We start from the raw sequence: 16,074 nt of genomic DNA, 5'->3' as shown, positions 1-16,074 counted from the left end.
ATCATCCATGAGATGTTTCTACAGCTTAATTGGAGTCCACCTGGGGTAAATTTAGTTGATTGGACATGATTTGAAAAGGCACCCACCTGTCTACATACAAGGTCAGTGCATGTCAGAGCACAAACCAAGAATGAAGTCAAAGGAATCGTCTGTAGACCTCCGAGACAGGATTGTCTCGAGACACAAATCTGGGGAAGGGTACAGAAACATTTCATTTTCAGAATGACTTGAGGCTGTAATTGCTGCCAAAGGTGCATCAATAAAGTATTGAGCAAAGGGTGTGAACATTTATGTACATGCGATTTCTTAGTTTTTACTTTTAATAAATTTGCAAAAGTAAAAAAAAAAAAAAAGGTTTTTATGTTGTCGTTATGGGGTGTTATGAGTAGAATTTTGACGAAAAAAATGAATTTCATATATTTTGAATAAAGGCTGTAACATAAAATGTGGAAAAAGTGAAGCGCTGTGAATACTTTCCGGATGCACCATACATCTGGTCATCTAACAGTGCAGTGTGTAGTCCAGTGTGTGTACTGTATGTCATTATAGCTCTTGTTATATTCCAGGAATGGCAGGGAATTTATTATGCCAAAAAGAAGAATGGAGACAACATTCAGCAAAATGTGAAGATTACACCTGTAATTGGACAGGGAGGGTAAGTGGTAGTATGTTTGAGCTTGCACTGAGTAATGGCACTGTGTCAGAGTGCAAACGTGATAGCAATAGGACAATTTTATGATGATCTCAAAACGACAACAAAATAAAACCTCTTTGAGACTACACCTTGCAATACATCCCAACTGCATTTCTTAAAAGATTTTGGAATGTTTCTTTCAGACACCAATGGCATGTAACCACTGTTGTTGTTGACAGGCAATTGATGTTTGTTATTCCTTATGTACCTATGAACCTTTATCATTCACAGAAAAATCAGACACTATGTGTCTATCAACAGGCCTTTAAATGATAACAATAAGGTGAGGAAACTATTTCCAGTTTTTACTGATGAATCAGTTAAGCTCTCTGGCAGCATGCATTGGTTTGATTTTCCTTTTCATCCATGCAGAGTGATAAGACCAGTGAACGTGTGCAGGCAGAGTCTCAGACAGGTAAGATCTTGCCTTAATTTTATTTGTTACAGTAAAAATGTCTCAAGTAAATGCAACAGCGTGCTATATCTTAATCCTTCTGTTTTAAAATAACATTTCAGTAATTTCTTATATTAAGACAGTCATCAAACTGGATTACTGCAGACGTATAACTTCAGACACTCATCTGCAGGATGCAACATTTGCTGTCAATCTGGGAGATGTTCTTTTGAGCCCTCAAAATTTAAAGATCTGAAGACCAGCACTGTTTTGATCAGGTGGAGCAATATTCAACTCAATGACAACATAAAGGGAGTCAATTACCACTTTAACTACTTGATGTTTATTCTGTGAAGTTGCTGCAGGCATCACATGGGTCAAAACTATATAGCCCTACGAATGATTTCACTCATTCACTCATCTTCAATTAAGGGTCAAGGGGAACTGGAGCCTATCGCTAGAAATGATACAGAAAGAGAAAAAATACACCATGGCCATTTTTTTTAACATGTATATGCTTGTTTCGGGGCAGTACGGTTGCTTAGTGGTTAGCAGTGTTGCCTCACAGCGAGAAGGTCATGGGTTCAATTCCCGCCTGTGGCCTTTCTGTGTGGAGTTTGCATGTTCTCCCCATGTTTGCGTGGGTTTCCTCCAGGTGCTCCGGTTTCCTCCCACATCCAAAGACATGCAGGTTCAGTGGATTGGAACCTTTAAATTTTCCATAGGTGTGTGAGTGGGTGTGACTGTGTTTGTTTGTCTGTTTATGGCCCTGTGACAGACTGGCGTCCTGTCCTGGGTGTACCCCGCCTCGCTCTCTGTGACTGCTGGGATTGGCTCCAGCCCCCCGCGACACTTCATTGGACTAAACAAACTGTATGGATTTCATTCATATGTTTTTACGTCAGACATGCTTGAACCCTCGTGCGCATGCGTGAGTTTTTCCACGCCTGTCGGTGACGTCATTCGCCTGTGAGCACGCCTTGTGGGAGGAGTCGTCCAGCCCCTCGTCGGAATTCCTTTGTCTGAGAAGTTGCTGAGAGACTAGCGCTTTGTTTGATCAAAATTTTTTCTAAACCTGTGAGGCACATCGAAGTGGACACGGTTCAAAAAATTAAGCTGGTTTTCGGTGAAAATTTTAACGGCTGATGAGAGATTTTGAGGTGATACTGTCGCTTTAAGGACTTCCACGGTGCGAGACGTCGCGCAGCGCTCGTCAGCCTGTTTCAAGCTGACAACCTCCACATTTCACGCTCTATTGATCCAGGATGTCGTGAGAGAACAGAGAAGTTTCAGAAGAAGTCGGTTTCAGCATTTTATCTGGATATTCCACTGTTAAAGGAGATTTTTTAAATGAAAGACGTGCGGACAGATTGCAGCGTCGGCTCGCAGCCGCTGCGACGCTCCGCCACAGGAAAAACCCCTCTGTTGGAAGACTTAAGGACAGACGCGCGGACCCACTTAAGGGTCACAGGGGGCTGGAGCCTATCCCAGCAGTCACAGGGCGAGAGGCGGAGTTCACCCTGGACAGGACGCCAGTCTATTGCAGTGCCACACTTAAACACAGCCACACCCTCACTCACACCTACGATCAATTTTAAAGTTTCAAATTCATCTAACCTGCATGTCTTTGGAAGTAGGACAAAGTACACGGCGATAGCCCACGCGAACACAGGGAAAAGATGCAAACAGTGCTAACCATGATGCCGCCCTACCTCCCTAAATCTCTAATTGGTATGTTAAAAACATTTCAAGGTTGTGAATATTATGTTTGGAAAGTAGTAGAATTCTGATCATAGTGGCTCTTGTGGGCCTTTGACTTAGTTTTTGTAATGTTTAAGAATTAAGTAATGTAGTATAAACCACCAAAAATGAAGTAATAGTGATGAACATTTATTTGCTCGTATTTTTTAAGTCATTGGTGTGGCTGCATATTTATATTTAGTTATTCTGGTGTGGAATTTGTTTTAAAAATTACATTTTTATTTGTTCTGTTTAAGATATTACAGGCGCTGGTCATATAATTAGACTATCATGAAAACATTGATTTATTTCAGTAATTCCATTCAAAAAGTGAAAGTTGTATAATGTATGCATTCATTCCACACAGACTGATATATTTTAAATGTTTATTTCTTTTAATTTTGATGATTATAACTAACAACTAATGAAAACCCCAAATTCACTATATCAGAAAATTAGAATATTGTGAAAACGTTCAACTAATGAACTCAAAACACCTGCAAAGGCCTTTAACTAGTCTGTTAGTCTAGGTCTGGAGGCTACACAATCATGGGGAAGACTGCTGACTTGACGTCTTGTCTGGGCTAAAGACAAAAAGGACTGGACTGCTGCTGAGTGGTCCAAAGTTATGTTCTCTGATGAAAGTAAATTTTGCATTTCCTTTGGAAACAAGGTCCCAGAGTCTGGAGGAAGAGACGAGAGGCACAGAATCCACGTTGCTTGAGGTCCAATGTAAAGTTTCCATAGTCAGTGATGGTTTGGGGTGCCATGTCATCTGCTGGTGTTGGTCCACTGTGTTTTCTGAGGTCCAAGGTCAATGCAGCGTCTACCAGGAAGTTGTAGAGCACTTCATGATTCCTGCTGCTGACCAACTTTATGGAGATGCGGATTTCATTTTCCAACAGGAATTGGCACCTGCACACAGTGCCAAAGCTACCAGTACCTGGTTTAAGGACCATGGTATCCCTGTTCTTAATTGGCCAGCAAGCTCACCTGACCTTAACCCCATAGAAACTCTATGGGGTATTGTGAAGAGGAAGATGAGACATGTCAGACCCAACAATGTAGAAGAGCTGAAAGCCACTATCAGAGCAACCTGGGCTCTCATACCACCTGAGCAGTGCCACAGACTGATCGACTCCATGCCACGCCGTATTGTTGCAGTTATTCAGGCAAAAGGAGCCCCAACTACATATGGAGTGCTGTACATGCTCATACTTTTCACGTTCATACTTTTCAAGTTGGCCAACATTTCTAAAAATCCTTTTTTTTTTTTTTTTTGTATTGGTCTTAAGTAATATTCTAATTTTCTGAGATACTGAATTTGGGATTTTCATTAGTTGTCAGTTATCATCACAATTAAAAGAAATAAACATTTGAAATATATCAGTCTGTGTAATGAATGACTATAATATACAAGTTTCACTATTTTCAATTTTTCATGATAGTCTATATGACCAGCACCTGTATATAATTTCAGTTGCAGTTTTAAGAAGAGGAAATGTTGTTTTGCACATTTTCTAGAAATAAAGGAATATCTTTGATTCATAATATGTCTGTAACTGATTCTGTTAAAAAATAGGGAGAAAGTTGTATCATAAACTCTAAATGGTGAATTGTGTTGAATCATGAGTTGAGTGTCTTGTTACATCCCGAGTGTTGCAGCATCAATGAGCAGGGAAAAAAAAAATCACAGCTGCAACTGATGCAGCCCATCCCAGCAAGAACAAAAGAAAGATCGTATGTCTCCTCGTGATGCCTTTATACCAGCTCCCTGAACAGAGCTGACTTTAAAATCTTTTTTGTGATGTATTTGACAGTCTGTCATCACAGTGTATACCAGTGCATTAACTTTAAAAAGAATCTTTTATTAATTAAAAGTGAGATTTTATTCAAATTAAACATTTGTTGAAGACTAAAAACAAATGTTTGTTGCTGCAGAACTCAGACTCCACATACACACAATTCACAACCATTTATGTTTTTCGCTGCAGTCAAATGTGATATAAATTCTAAGTTAAGCCACAAGTACACACAAAGGGGCACATTTTCACAAAGTTGACTGAGTAAAGAATAATGGGGATGATTTGATACATTAATTGTTCTGACATCAGGTGCCGCTAATTCAAAACTTAAAAATTAAAATTTTTAATTTATATACCACCAAATGGCGACAAGGTTGCCTCAAGGCACTTCGCAGAACATAACTTAAAAAGCAGAACAAAATGAATTAGAAGAATAATAGCTAATGAGTTGTCAATATTCCATAACTTGAGATGAGAAAGATGAGATGAGATTTATTGTCATTGTCATTACACAAGTGCAACAACAATGAAATTGTGTTTACACTCCAATTACCTCAGACAAAATACAGCAATTAATCCACAGTTATTACTAGTTTACCGTAATAATGGCACACATCTGAATTAAAGACAACACATATATATTTGACATTGTTTATGTGCACTAAACTTGCAGCAGTCCGTCATCCGAATTGAGGCAAAGTGGGTGAAGGCTGCAGCAGGAGGGGCCCGCGCCACCCAGCTTGGGGAGTTGAAGGCTGCAGCAGTAAAAACCACACTGCCTTCGGGGTGGCAGAGAGGTAGCCAGGGTGAGGGGAGTGGAGAGACATGGGTGGGGGGGTAATAGGGACGGAAGGAGGGAGACATGCATTGTGTGCAGATGAGTTAAGTTTGTCAGTTTCTGTCCTTGTGTGTGTGTGTAAAGTCTGATGCTGCTAGGCAACAGCAAGCTGGAGGGGTGGGTGGATAGATAGATAAGAAGGGGGAGTGAATTCCTTCACCAAGGCTGTAGATCCTTCCGGCGGAAGAGCAGACCTTCAGGAGCTGATAAGGCTGCCATGTTGATGTTTCTGCGGAGAGATACAGAATTCCATTTACTGCACCTCTAACCATCTAGAGTCCAAATTTATGAAGAATATTCTCCGGTCCTCAGTAGCACATTCCTTTGCAATGCAGCAACATGCTCCAAGATGGTATTCATTTTGCATTCAATTGTGTTTATGCAGCATATTTAATGTCACATATGAGTTTTTAAAAATTTATTAACTGAAATTTGTTGTTGTGTTGTTGCAGCCAGCCTTAAAAAATCCATTATGTTTTGAATGGAGTCATTTAAAGCTTGTGTGTGTTGAGGCCAGGGACACCGTTAAGACTCTGTGTGTCTCTGTGTATGTTAATGGAAAGTGTTTACTTCTTCCCAGACATCCCATCCAGTAAGCACAAAGACCGGAGGAAGGGATCCTTGGATGTAAGATCCACGACATCTCGAGGGAGTGATGGTGAGAGAAAAGGGAGCTAGACTGATACCTTATGAAGTCTCTCCAGCTGACTGTTTGCATTAAGTGACAGACACGTGCACTTAGCAGAGAATCTGTTGTTGGATATGCTGTCATCTTTTTTTTTCTTTCCCCCTGCCAGGGAGCTCCCAGCGAAGACACTCATCTATGGCACGAATCCACTCCATGACAATAGAAGCTCCCATCACCAAGGTGGGTTCATGTCCCTCCCCATCATCCCCTCGATCATATGATTAGTAGTTTGTACTGATGTTAAGTATCTTGTGACTGAACGTTGGAGTTCCAGTGCTGCCACAATCTGTTTAGTGGTTTCTGTTTTGTTACCAACAAAGTCTGGAGGCTATGCATGCCACAGCACAAGAAAATACACAGATAAAGTGCTGTATTTTATGCACTAGTGAAAAAAGCATGTTGGACCAGCATGAACTGCTGTTAATTGGTTTATGCATTCTGCACCCTTGCTAGTCAGAAGCAGAGAAAGTCCCCAGGGATGGATCATATGACACACTGCAGTGCCTCTGCTGTATCATTTGACTGTTTATTTTATCCCTGTATGCGTGATTTTCATTCTTTCCAGAATCAAGCTACTAAAAGAACTACTATTGTGTCTTTATATATATATATATATATATACAGTAGTGTTCAGAATAATAGTAGTGCTATGTGACTAAAAAGATTAATCCAGGTTTTGAGTATATTTCTTATTGTTACATGGGAAACAAGGTACCAGTAGATTCAGTAGATTCTCACAAATCCAACAAGACCAAGCATTCATGATATGCACACTCTTAAGGCTATGAAATTGGGCTATTAGTAAAAAAAAAAAAGTAGAAAAGGTGTTCACAATAACAGTAGTGTGGCATTTAGTCAGTGAGTTCGTCAGTTTTGTGGAACAAACAGGTGTGAATCAGTTGTCCCCTATTTAAGGATGAAGCCAGCACCTGTTGAACATGCGTTTCTCTTTGGAAGCCTGAGGAAAATGGGATGTTCAAGACAATGTTCAGAAGAACAGCGTAGTTTGATTAAAAAGTTGATTGGAGATTTGAAAACTTATACGCAGGTGCAAAAAAAAATATAGGCTGTTCATCTACAGTGATCTCCAATGCTTTAAAATGGACAAAAAAAAACAGACGCGTGGAAGAAAACTGAAAACAATCATCAAAATGGATAGAAGAATAACCAGAATGGCAAAGGCTCACCCATTGATCAGCTCCAGGATGATCAAAGACAGTCTGGAGTTACCTATAAGTGCTGTGACAGAAGACGCCTGTGTGAAGCTAATTTATTTGCAAGAATCCCCCGCAACGTCCCTCTGTTAAATAAAAGACGTGCAGAAGAGGTTACAATTTGCCAAAGAACACATCAACTGGCCTAAAGAGAAATGGAGGAATATTTTGTGGACTGATGAGAGTAAAATTGTTCTTTTTGGGTCCAAGGGCCGCAGACAGTTTGTGAGACGACCCCCAAACTCTGAATTCAAGCCACAGTTCACAGTGAAGACAGTGAAGCATGGTGGTGCAAGCATCATGATATGGGCATGTTTCTCCTACTATGGTTTTGGGCCTATATATTGCATACCAGGTATCATGGATCAGTTTGGATATGTCAAAATACTTGAAGAGGTCATGTTGCCTTATGCTGAAGAGGGCATGCCCTTGAAATGGGTGTTTCAACAAGACAATGACCCCAAGCACACTAGTAAACCAGCAAAATCTTGGTTCCCAACCAACAAAATTACTGCCTCACAGATGTGAAGAAATCATGAAAAACTGGTTATACAACTAAATACTAGTTTTGTGATTCTCAGGCTTGCTAAAAAAAGCAGTTTGAATAGTTTATAGTTTTGAGTTTGTAGTGTCAACAGCAGATGCTACTATTATTTTGAACAGCCCCTTTTGTACTTTTTTTTTTTACTGATAGCCCAATTTCATAGCCTTAAGAGTGTGCATATCATGAATGCTTGGTCTTGTTGGATTTGTGAGAATCTACTGAATCTACTGGTACCTTGTTTCCCATGTAACAATAAGAAATATACTCAAAACCTGGATTAAACTTTTTAGTCACATAGCACTGTTATTCTGAACACTACTGTAGATACTATTTGGACAGTGACAAAAACTTTATTTTGCCCCTGTACACAACCACAGTAGACAAAACAATCAAGATGTACTTGTAGTGTAGACGTTTATCTGGAATTCAGGGGTTTTAAGAAAAATCTTGCAATAAACATTTAAGAATAACAGCCATTTTTAATCCCCCAGAATGAAATACGGGAGGATATAGCGATCAGCATGTCTGTCTGTCTGTCCATCCCCTGTCCGTTTTTGCTTGTTAACGTGATATCTGAAGAACCAGTTGACCAATTTCATTCATATTTAGCATAAGGGTGTACTTGGGTGATCCCCGACAATTTGTATTACTGATTTGTGCGGACCGGGGGGGATATGTCATCTCCAGATGACTGTTGTTATACACAGTCCTTCAAAGTCCTGTTTGAAGCAAGTAATTCTCAAAACGTGACTGTGAAAAATGGAAGACGGGTGAGGAAAGCCACCAAGACACTAATGATGGAGTCATAGATTTCTGTGGCTTTGATTTTAGAGACTATGCATTGTGTAACTTCTGTCTGTTGCATCACCAGTTATACAGCTTCATGGTGGTGTGGAACAGAGAATGATTTTCTTACAAAAAAAAAAAAAAAAAAATCATCTGTAGTTTGCCAGAAGGAACACAGGAATTAGAATTTTGTAGTGACATCAACTTTTAAAAAAATAATAATAATTCAGGTTTCTTTGTTAAAACATCTAAAACAATACCCATTAAACTTACATTGAAACTGTATCTCTACAAAATTGCATAAATGAAATAAAAAATTTAAAAACCAAACCATTGGTGAAAATAAGTATACATACAGTGCATCTGGAGAGGATTAGATTAGATAGAACTTTATTAATCCCTTGGGAAGACTTCCTCAGGGAAATTGAGGTACCAGCAACACTGGACAGCAGCACACAAGAGTATCAGAAGTAGAAGAGACAATTTGCAAAATGTAAATACAAATATAAATACCAGAAATACTGTTTTACTGGCTACAACTGCTCCTCTCTTTCTGGTCCTCAATCTTCCTGTTACTCCTCCTCCTCTTCTCACAGCGCTTCACTTTTTCCACATTTTGTTACAGCCATATTCCCAAATTTATGAAATTAATTTCCTCAAAATTCCACATATAATACCCCATAATGACAATGTGAAAAGCTTTTTTTTTTTTTTTTTTTTTTGTAGATTTTTGCAAACTTATTAAAAATAAAAAACACCTAAGAAATCTCATGTACATAATTATTCACAGCCTTTGCCACAAAGCTCAAAATTGATCTCAGGTGCATTCTTTTTCCACTGATTATCCTCAAGATGTTTCTACAGCTTAATTAGAGTCCACCTCGGCTAAATTCATTTGATTGGACATGGTTTGGAAAGGCACACACCTGTCTACATATAAGACCCCACAGTTGACAGTGCATGTCAGAGCACAAACCAAGCATGAAGTCAAAGGAATTGTCTGTAGAGACAGGATTGTCTTGAGGCACAAATCGAAGGAAGGGTACAGAAACATTTCTGCTGCTTTGAAGATCCCAAGGGTACAGAAACATTTCTGCTACTTTGAAGATCCCAGTGAGCACAGTGGCCTCCATCATCTGTAAATGGAAGAAGTTCAGATCCACCAGGACTCTTCCTCAAGCTGGCCGCCTGTCTAAACTGAGCAATCAAGGGAGAAGGGCCTTAGTCAGGGAGGTGACCAAGAACCTGATGGTAACTCTGTCAGAGCTCCAGCATTCCTCTGTGGAGAGAGGAGAACCTTCAGAAGGACAACCATCTCTGCAGCAATCCACCAATCAGGACTGTATGGTAGCGTGGCCAGACAGAGGCCACTCCTCAGTAAAAGGCACATGGCAGCCATGAGAGTCTGGTGTGATGAGACAACAACAACTCTTTACCAGGAAACCAGGCACCATCCCTACAGTGAAGCATGGTGGTAGCAGCATCATGCTGTGGGGATGTTTTTCAGTGGCAGGAACTGGGAGACTATTCAGGATTGAGGGAAAGGTGAATTCAGCAATGTACAGAGACATCCTGGATGAAAACCTGCTCCAGAGCGCTCTTGACCTCAGACTGCAGCAATGGTTCATCTGTCAGCAGGACAATGACCCTAAACACACAGCCAAGATATCAGAGGAGTGGCTTCCGGACAACTCTGTGAATGTCCTTAAGTGGCCCAGCCAGAGCCCAGACCTGAATCCGACAGAACATCTCTGGAGAGATCTGAAAATGGCTGTGCACCAATGCTCCCTATCCAACCTGATGGAACTTGAGAGATGCTGCAAAGAGGAATGGACAAAACTGCCCAAAGATAGGTGCACCAAGCTTGTGGCATCATATTCAAGAAGACTTGAGGCTGTAATTGCTGCCAAATGTGCATCAACAAAGTATTGAACAAAGGCTGTAAATACCTATGTATATGTGATTTCTTACTAGGGATGGGTATCGAGAACCGGTTCCTTTCGGGTATCGTTAAGAAATGATTCGATCCACGGACATCAATAAGTTTTTTGCTAAACGATTCCGTTATCGGTCCTTCAGAGTAGCCGTTGTTTTTGGGGGTGTTTGTCAGGAAAATGATCATTTCTCTACATTGATTACAGACGCTGCAGCGGGTCTGTAATCATCTTTTCTGCAGCGCGGCTTTGCTTTGAACCTTGAACCAATCGAAGCAGTAGTTCGCAGATTGAAGCAGTGCTTCGATCTATTTCTTCGTTTATTCATTTTTTCTTTCGCTGTATATTAATTTTCCCCCGCTAAAACCCTAAGCAGCATACGTCTGTTAGTATTAGTTACCTTTTTTATGTTAAACCGACCTGTTATGGTCTTCTGAAGTTGATAGATGTATTTTATAACTTAAAAACAGGAGCGATGCTAACGTGTTAGCATGTCTATGGCATTTTCAATATTAAAGTTAGCATTAAGCAGTTGCAGCTGTCATCACATTCGGGTGCATTTGTTCATGTAAATGGGGAATCTTCTTCACAGACTAAGGTTAATTATGGAGTTGCACAAGGTTCTGTGCTAGGACCAATTTTATTCACTTTATACATGCTTCCCTTAGGCAGTATTATTAGACGGCATTGCTTAAATTTTCATTGTTACGCAGATGATACCCAGCTTTATCTATCCATGAAGCCAGAGGACACACACCAATTAGCTAAACTGCAGGATTGTCTTACAGACATAAAGACATGGATGACCTCTAATTTCCTGCTTTTAAACTCAGATAAAACTGAAGTTATTGTACTTGGCCCCACAAATCTTAGAAACATGGTGTCTAACCAGATCCTTACTCTGGATGGCATTACCCTGACCTCTAGTAATACTGTGAGAAATCTTGGAGTCATTTTTGATCAGGATATGTCATTCAAAGCGCATATTAAACAAATATGTAGGACTGCTTTTTGCATTTACGCAATATCTCTAAAATTAGAAAGGTCTTGTCTCAGAGTGATGCTGAAAAACTAATTCATGCATTTATTTCCTCTAGGCTGGACTATTGTAATTCATTATTATCAGGTTGTCCTAAAAGTTCCCTGAAAAGCCTTCAGTTAATTCAAAATGCTGCAGCTAGAGTACTAACGGGGACTAGAAGGAGAGAGCATATCTCACCCATATTGGCCTCTCTTCATTGGCTTCCTGTTAATTCTAGAATAGAATTTAAAATTCTTCTTCTTACTTATAAGGTTTTGAATAATCAGGTCCCATCTTATCTTAGGGACCTCATAGTACCATATCACCCCAATAGAGCGCTTCGCTCTCAGACTGCAGGCTTACTTGTAGTTCCTAGGGTTTGTAAGAGTAGAATGGGAGGCAGAGCCTTCAGCTTTCAGGCTCCTCTCCTCTGGAACCAGCTCCCAATTCGGATCAGGGAGACAGACACCCTCTCTACTTTTAAGATTAGGCTTAAAACTTTCCTTTTTGCTAAAGCTTATAGTTAGGGCTGGATCAGGTGACCCTGAACCATCCCTTAGTTATGCTGCTATAGACTTAGACTGCTGGGGGGTTCCCATGATGCACTGAGTGTTTCTTTCTTTCTTTCTCTTTTTGCTCTGTATGCACCACTCTGCATTTAATCATTAGTGATTGATCTCTGCTCTCTTCCACAGCATGTCTTTTTCCTGATTCTCTCCCCTCAGCCCCAACCAGTCCCAGCAGAAGACTGCCCCTCATGAGCCTGGTTCTGCTGGAGGTTTCTTCCTGTTAAAAGGGAGTTTTTCCTTCCCACTGTCGCCAAGTGCTTGCTCACAGGGGGTCGTTTTGACCGTTGGGGTTTTTACGTAATTATTGTATGGCCTTGCCTTACAATATAAAGCGCCTTGGGGCAAATGTTTGTTGTGATTTGGCGCTATATAAATAAAATTGATTGATTGATTGATTTTCTGTGTAATAAGCGTTTGTTGTCGTAAAACTGTCAAATGTATTACAAATTGTAATTTTTTTTAAATTTATTTTTGTTTATATATTAATAATCTAATGATTAGTTATTATATACAAATTTAGAGAGAAACAAAGAGACAAAAAGAACCTGAATAGAAACACAACAGAAAATATAAAACCAACTAACAATGAACATACATGGATAAATACATACAGAAATAAATAAGTGTTTCCTGTGAACACCTAGTGACTCTTACGCCTCCATTTCATACCTGTCTTATTTAAGTTTAATGACAGTTTGTTTCGGTCAAACCATATTTTCAGTGTGTTATTTCTTCATTGATTTCCTCCAGAACTATCTGCCAAGCAGAAAACTGCTGCATCCTAGTAAAAGCAGAATACTACTGGAATTAATTTGAATAAGGAAAGTTGTTTTTTTTTTTCTCACCTAAATGGATGCTGCACTCCCTGCAGTTTATTGTCTGGAATAGCCCCAGATTGCATTTCAGAGCTTCTAGAATTCAAACATTTTCATGCAGGTGGTGTTGGGGGGTAATTTGGGGTTTCAGCTTTTTTTGTTTTTCACCACTTTCATCCCTGAATATGTCAATCGTGAGTCACTTTTGTGTGGAGTAAAGTTACTAACTGGGACTCCTGTCTTGTTGCGAGAAAGAAACAAGAATCGTCCTTCGTTCTGTTCACACAGCTCCAAACGCTGCATGGCTCTCTGCCAAGTCAAGTTAGAACGATAGAATCCAGTCGGAATTAATAACTTCAAAGCGAAACACCGTTTCGTTTATTTTTATTTATGTCCTGAGATCAAGAATACAGCGAGCAAACGATAAGGGAATCGATAAGGAATCGGATCGATAAGCAGAATCGATAATGGCATCAATATTGATAAAAGCTCACCAATACCCATCCCTATTTCTTAGTTTTTTATTTTTAATAAATTTGAAAAAATTTCTTAAAAAAATCTTTTTTTCATGTTGTCATTATGGGGCGTTGTGAGTAAACGTTTGAGGGAACTAATGAATTTACTCCATTTTGGAATAAGGCTGTAACATAAAATGTGGAAAAAGTGAAGCTGTGTGAATACTTTACAGATGCACTGTACATTTAAGTATAATACAACTAAATCATTACTTTTATAGCTAGTTTTCTTTCAGTAGGTCAGGAGATGGATATACAGTAGGAACATTTCCAAGTCACTGACTATTTCTTGGGCTTCATGTACGTCAACCAAAAATACAATCAAGATGGTGCTGTGTGGTAAATCTGTCTGGAGTTCTCAAAAACTGAGTGTCCGTGCAAGAGGGAGACTAGTGAGGGAAGCCACCAAGACACCCATACAACTTTGAAGACGTTATAGGCATCTGTGGTCTCAGTAGATGTGGTTCACAGACCAAGAACAAGTCAAAACATGAATTTCCTTATTTCAAGTCTAAAATGAACTTTTTCAAGATTAAATTTTACTAATTGCAGAGATGTATCCATATTCTACAAACACAGATGTAGAACTGTGGACCTCTGAGATATTTGGAATGAAACCCCAAACATGCTTAACTGTTCAGTGTAGCATTTCTGCACAGTATGACTCTTTTAAATACAATTCTGAATGCAGATCTTTTGAATTTATTTATTTATTTTTATTTATTTAACATTATGTTATTGCTACTTGTGTAGAAGAATGAAATAATTCTTCCTCCGGTTAACATATGTAGAGCTTTTGGTTTCTTCTTTGGGAACTCAAATTCATATTTCTTTCTATGGATTTCTTGTTTTCCCAACCAGGTGATCAACATTATTAATGCAGCACAGGAAAGCAGTCCTATGCCTGTGGCAGAGGCCTTGGATCGTGTACTGGAGATTCTGAGGACCACTGAGCTCTACTCTCCACAGCTAGGAACAAAGGATGAAGACCCCCATACAAATGACCTTGTAGGAGGGCTAATGACGGTAAGGAGCAACTCCTTGGGGTGCTAATATCCTTTGAGAAGTAGTGTTTTGTACTATGACCCAATTTGATAAGCGAGATAATAAGAAAGCATCGATCTGATTTTTCTTCTCCTGAGCTGCTGTGAACATATACTATGCTTAATCCTCATGGTCATTCTCAACCTGAACCAAAGAACACCGGGGTTTTGTCCCATAAGCCCCTTTCACACCGGGCTTGCATACAGTTATGTTGTGATGACTAGGGATGGGTATTGAGAACCGGTTCCTTTCGGGTATTGTTAAGAAATGATTCGATCCACCGACATCAATAAGCTTTGTGCTTAACGATTCTGTTATCGGTCCTTCAGAGTGGCCGTTGTTTTGGCGGGTGTTTGTCAGGAAAATGATCATTTCTCTACATTGGTTACAGCCCCTGCAGCGGGTCCTTAATCAACTTTTCTGCAGCGTGGCTTTGCTTTGAACCTTGAACCAATCGAAGCGTGGTTCGCAGATTGAAGCAATGCTTTGGTCGATTGCTTCGTTTATTTCTTTCTTTTGCTTAATTTTCCCCCGCTAAAACCCTAAAGAGCATACGTCTGTGAGTATTATTTACCTTTTCTGTGTTAAACCGACCTGTTATGGTCTTCTGAAACAGTTGATGTATTTTATAACTTAAAAACGATGCTAACTTGTTAGCATGTCTATGGCATTTTCAATGTTAAAAGTTAGCATTTAGCAATTGCAGCTGTCATTACGTTCGGGTGCATTTGTTTTCAAATTGAAATATTCCTTAAATTTATTTTTGCTTACATATTAATAATCTAATGATTATTATATACAATTTTAGAGAAAGAGACAAAAAGAACCTGAATAGAAACACAACAGAAAATATATAATAGCAACTAACATAAATAAATACATACAGAAATGTTTCCTGTGAACACCTAGTGACACTCACACCTCCATTTCATCCCTGTCTTATTTAAGTTTAATGACAGTTTGTTTCGGTCAAACCATATTTTCAGTTTGTTAATTTCTTCAGTGATTTCCTCCAGAACTATCTGCCAAACTAGAAAACTGCTGCATCCTAGTAAGAGCAGAATACTACTGGAATGAATTTCTCACCTAAATGGATTCAGCACTCACTCTAGTTTGTCTGGAATAGTCCCAGATTGTATTTCAGAGCTTCTAGAATTCAAACATTTTCGTGCAGGTGGTGTTGGGGGTTAATTTTGGGTTTCAGCTTTTTTTGTTTTTCACCACTTTCATCCCTGAATATGAGTTTGATTCAAGTGATTCACTTTTGTGCGGATTAAAGTTACTAACTGGGACTCCTGTCTTGTTGCGAGAAAGAAACGAGAATCATCCTCCGTTCTGTTCACACAGCTCCAAACGTTGCGCGGCTCTCTGACAAGTCAAGATAGAACGATACAATTCAATCTGAATTAATAACTTCAAAGCAAAACACAGTTTTGTTTATTTTTATTTATGTCCAGAGATCAAGGATACAGT

At 39.4% G+C, this 16,074-nt stretch overlaps 1 protein-coding gene across 1 annotated transcript in view; it reads left to right on the top strand.

Annotated features, from left to right (window-relative positions):
• Nucleotides 1-16,074, top strand: part of pde8a (phosphodiesterase 8A) — a 230,564-nt gene that overhangs the window by 170,809 nt on the left and 43,681 nt on the right. Inside the window, 6 exon segments of the mRNA XM_034194944.1 lie at nucleotides 567-655; nucleotides 926-977; nucleotides 1,067-1,109; nucleotides 6,052-6,129; nucleotides 6,269-6,339; nucleotides 14,419-14,583. Of these exon segments, the coding sequence (XP_034050835.1) occupies nucleotides 567-655; nucleotides 926-977; nucleotides 1,067-1,109; nucleotides 6,052-6,129; nucleotides 6,269-6,339; nucleotides 14,419-14,583 (498 nt within the window).

This window comes from Thalassophryne amazonica, chromosome 2 (genome assembly GCF_902500255.1).
Source record: "Thalassophryne amazonica chromosome 2, fThaAma1.1, whole genome shotgun sequence".
Lineage (NCBI taxonomy): Eukaryota > Metazoa > Chordata > Actinopteri > Batrachoidiformes > Batrachoididae > Thalassophryne > Thalassophryne amazonica.
This window is presented reverse-complemented; position numbering and strand designations above follow the sequence as displayed.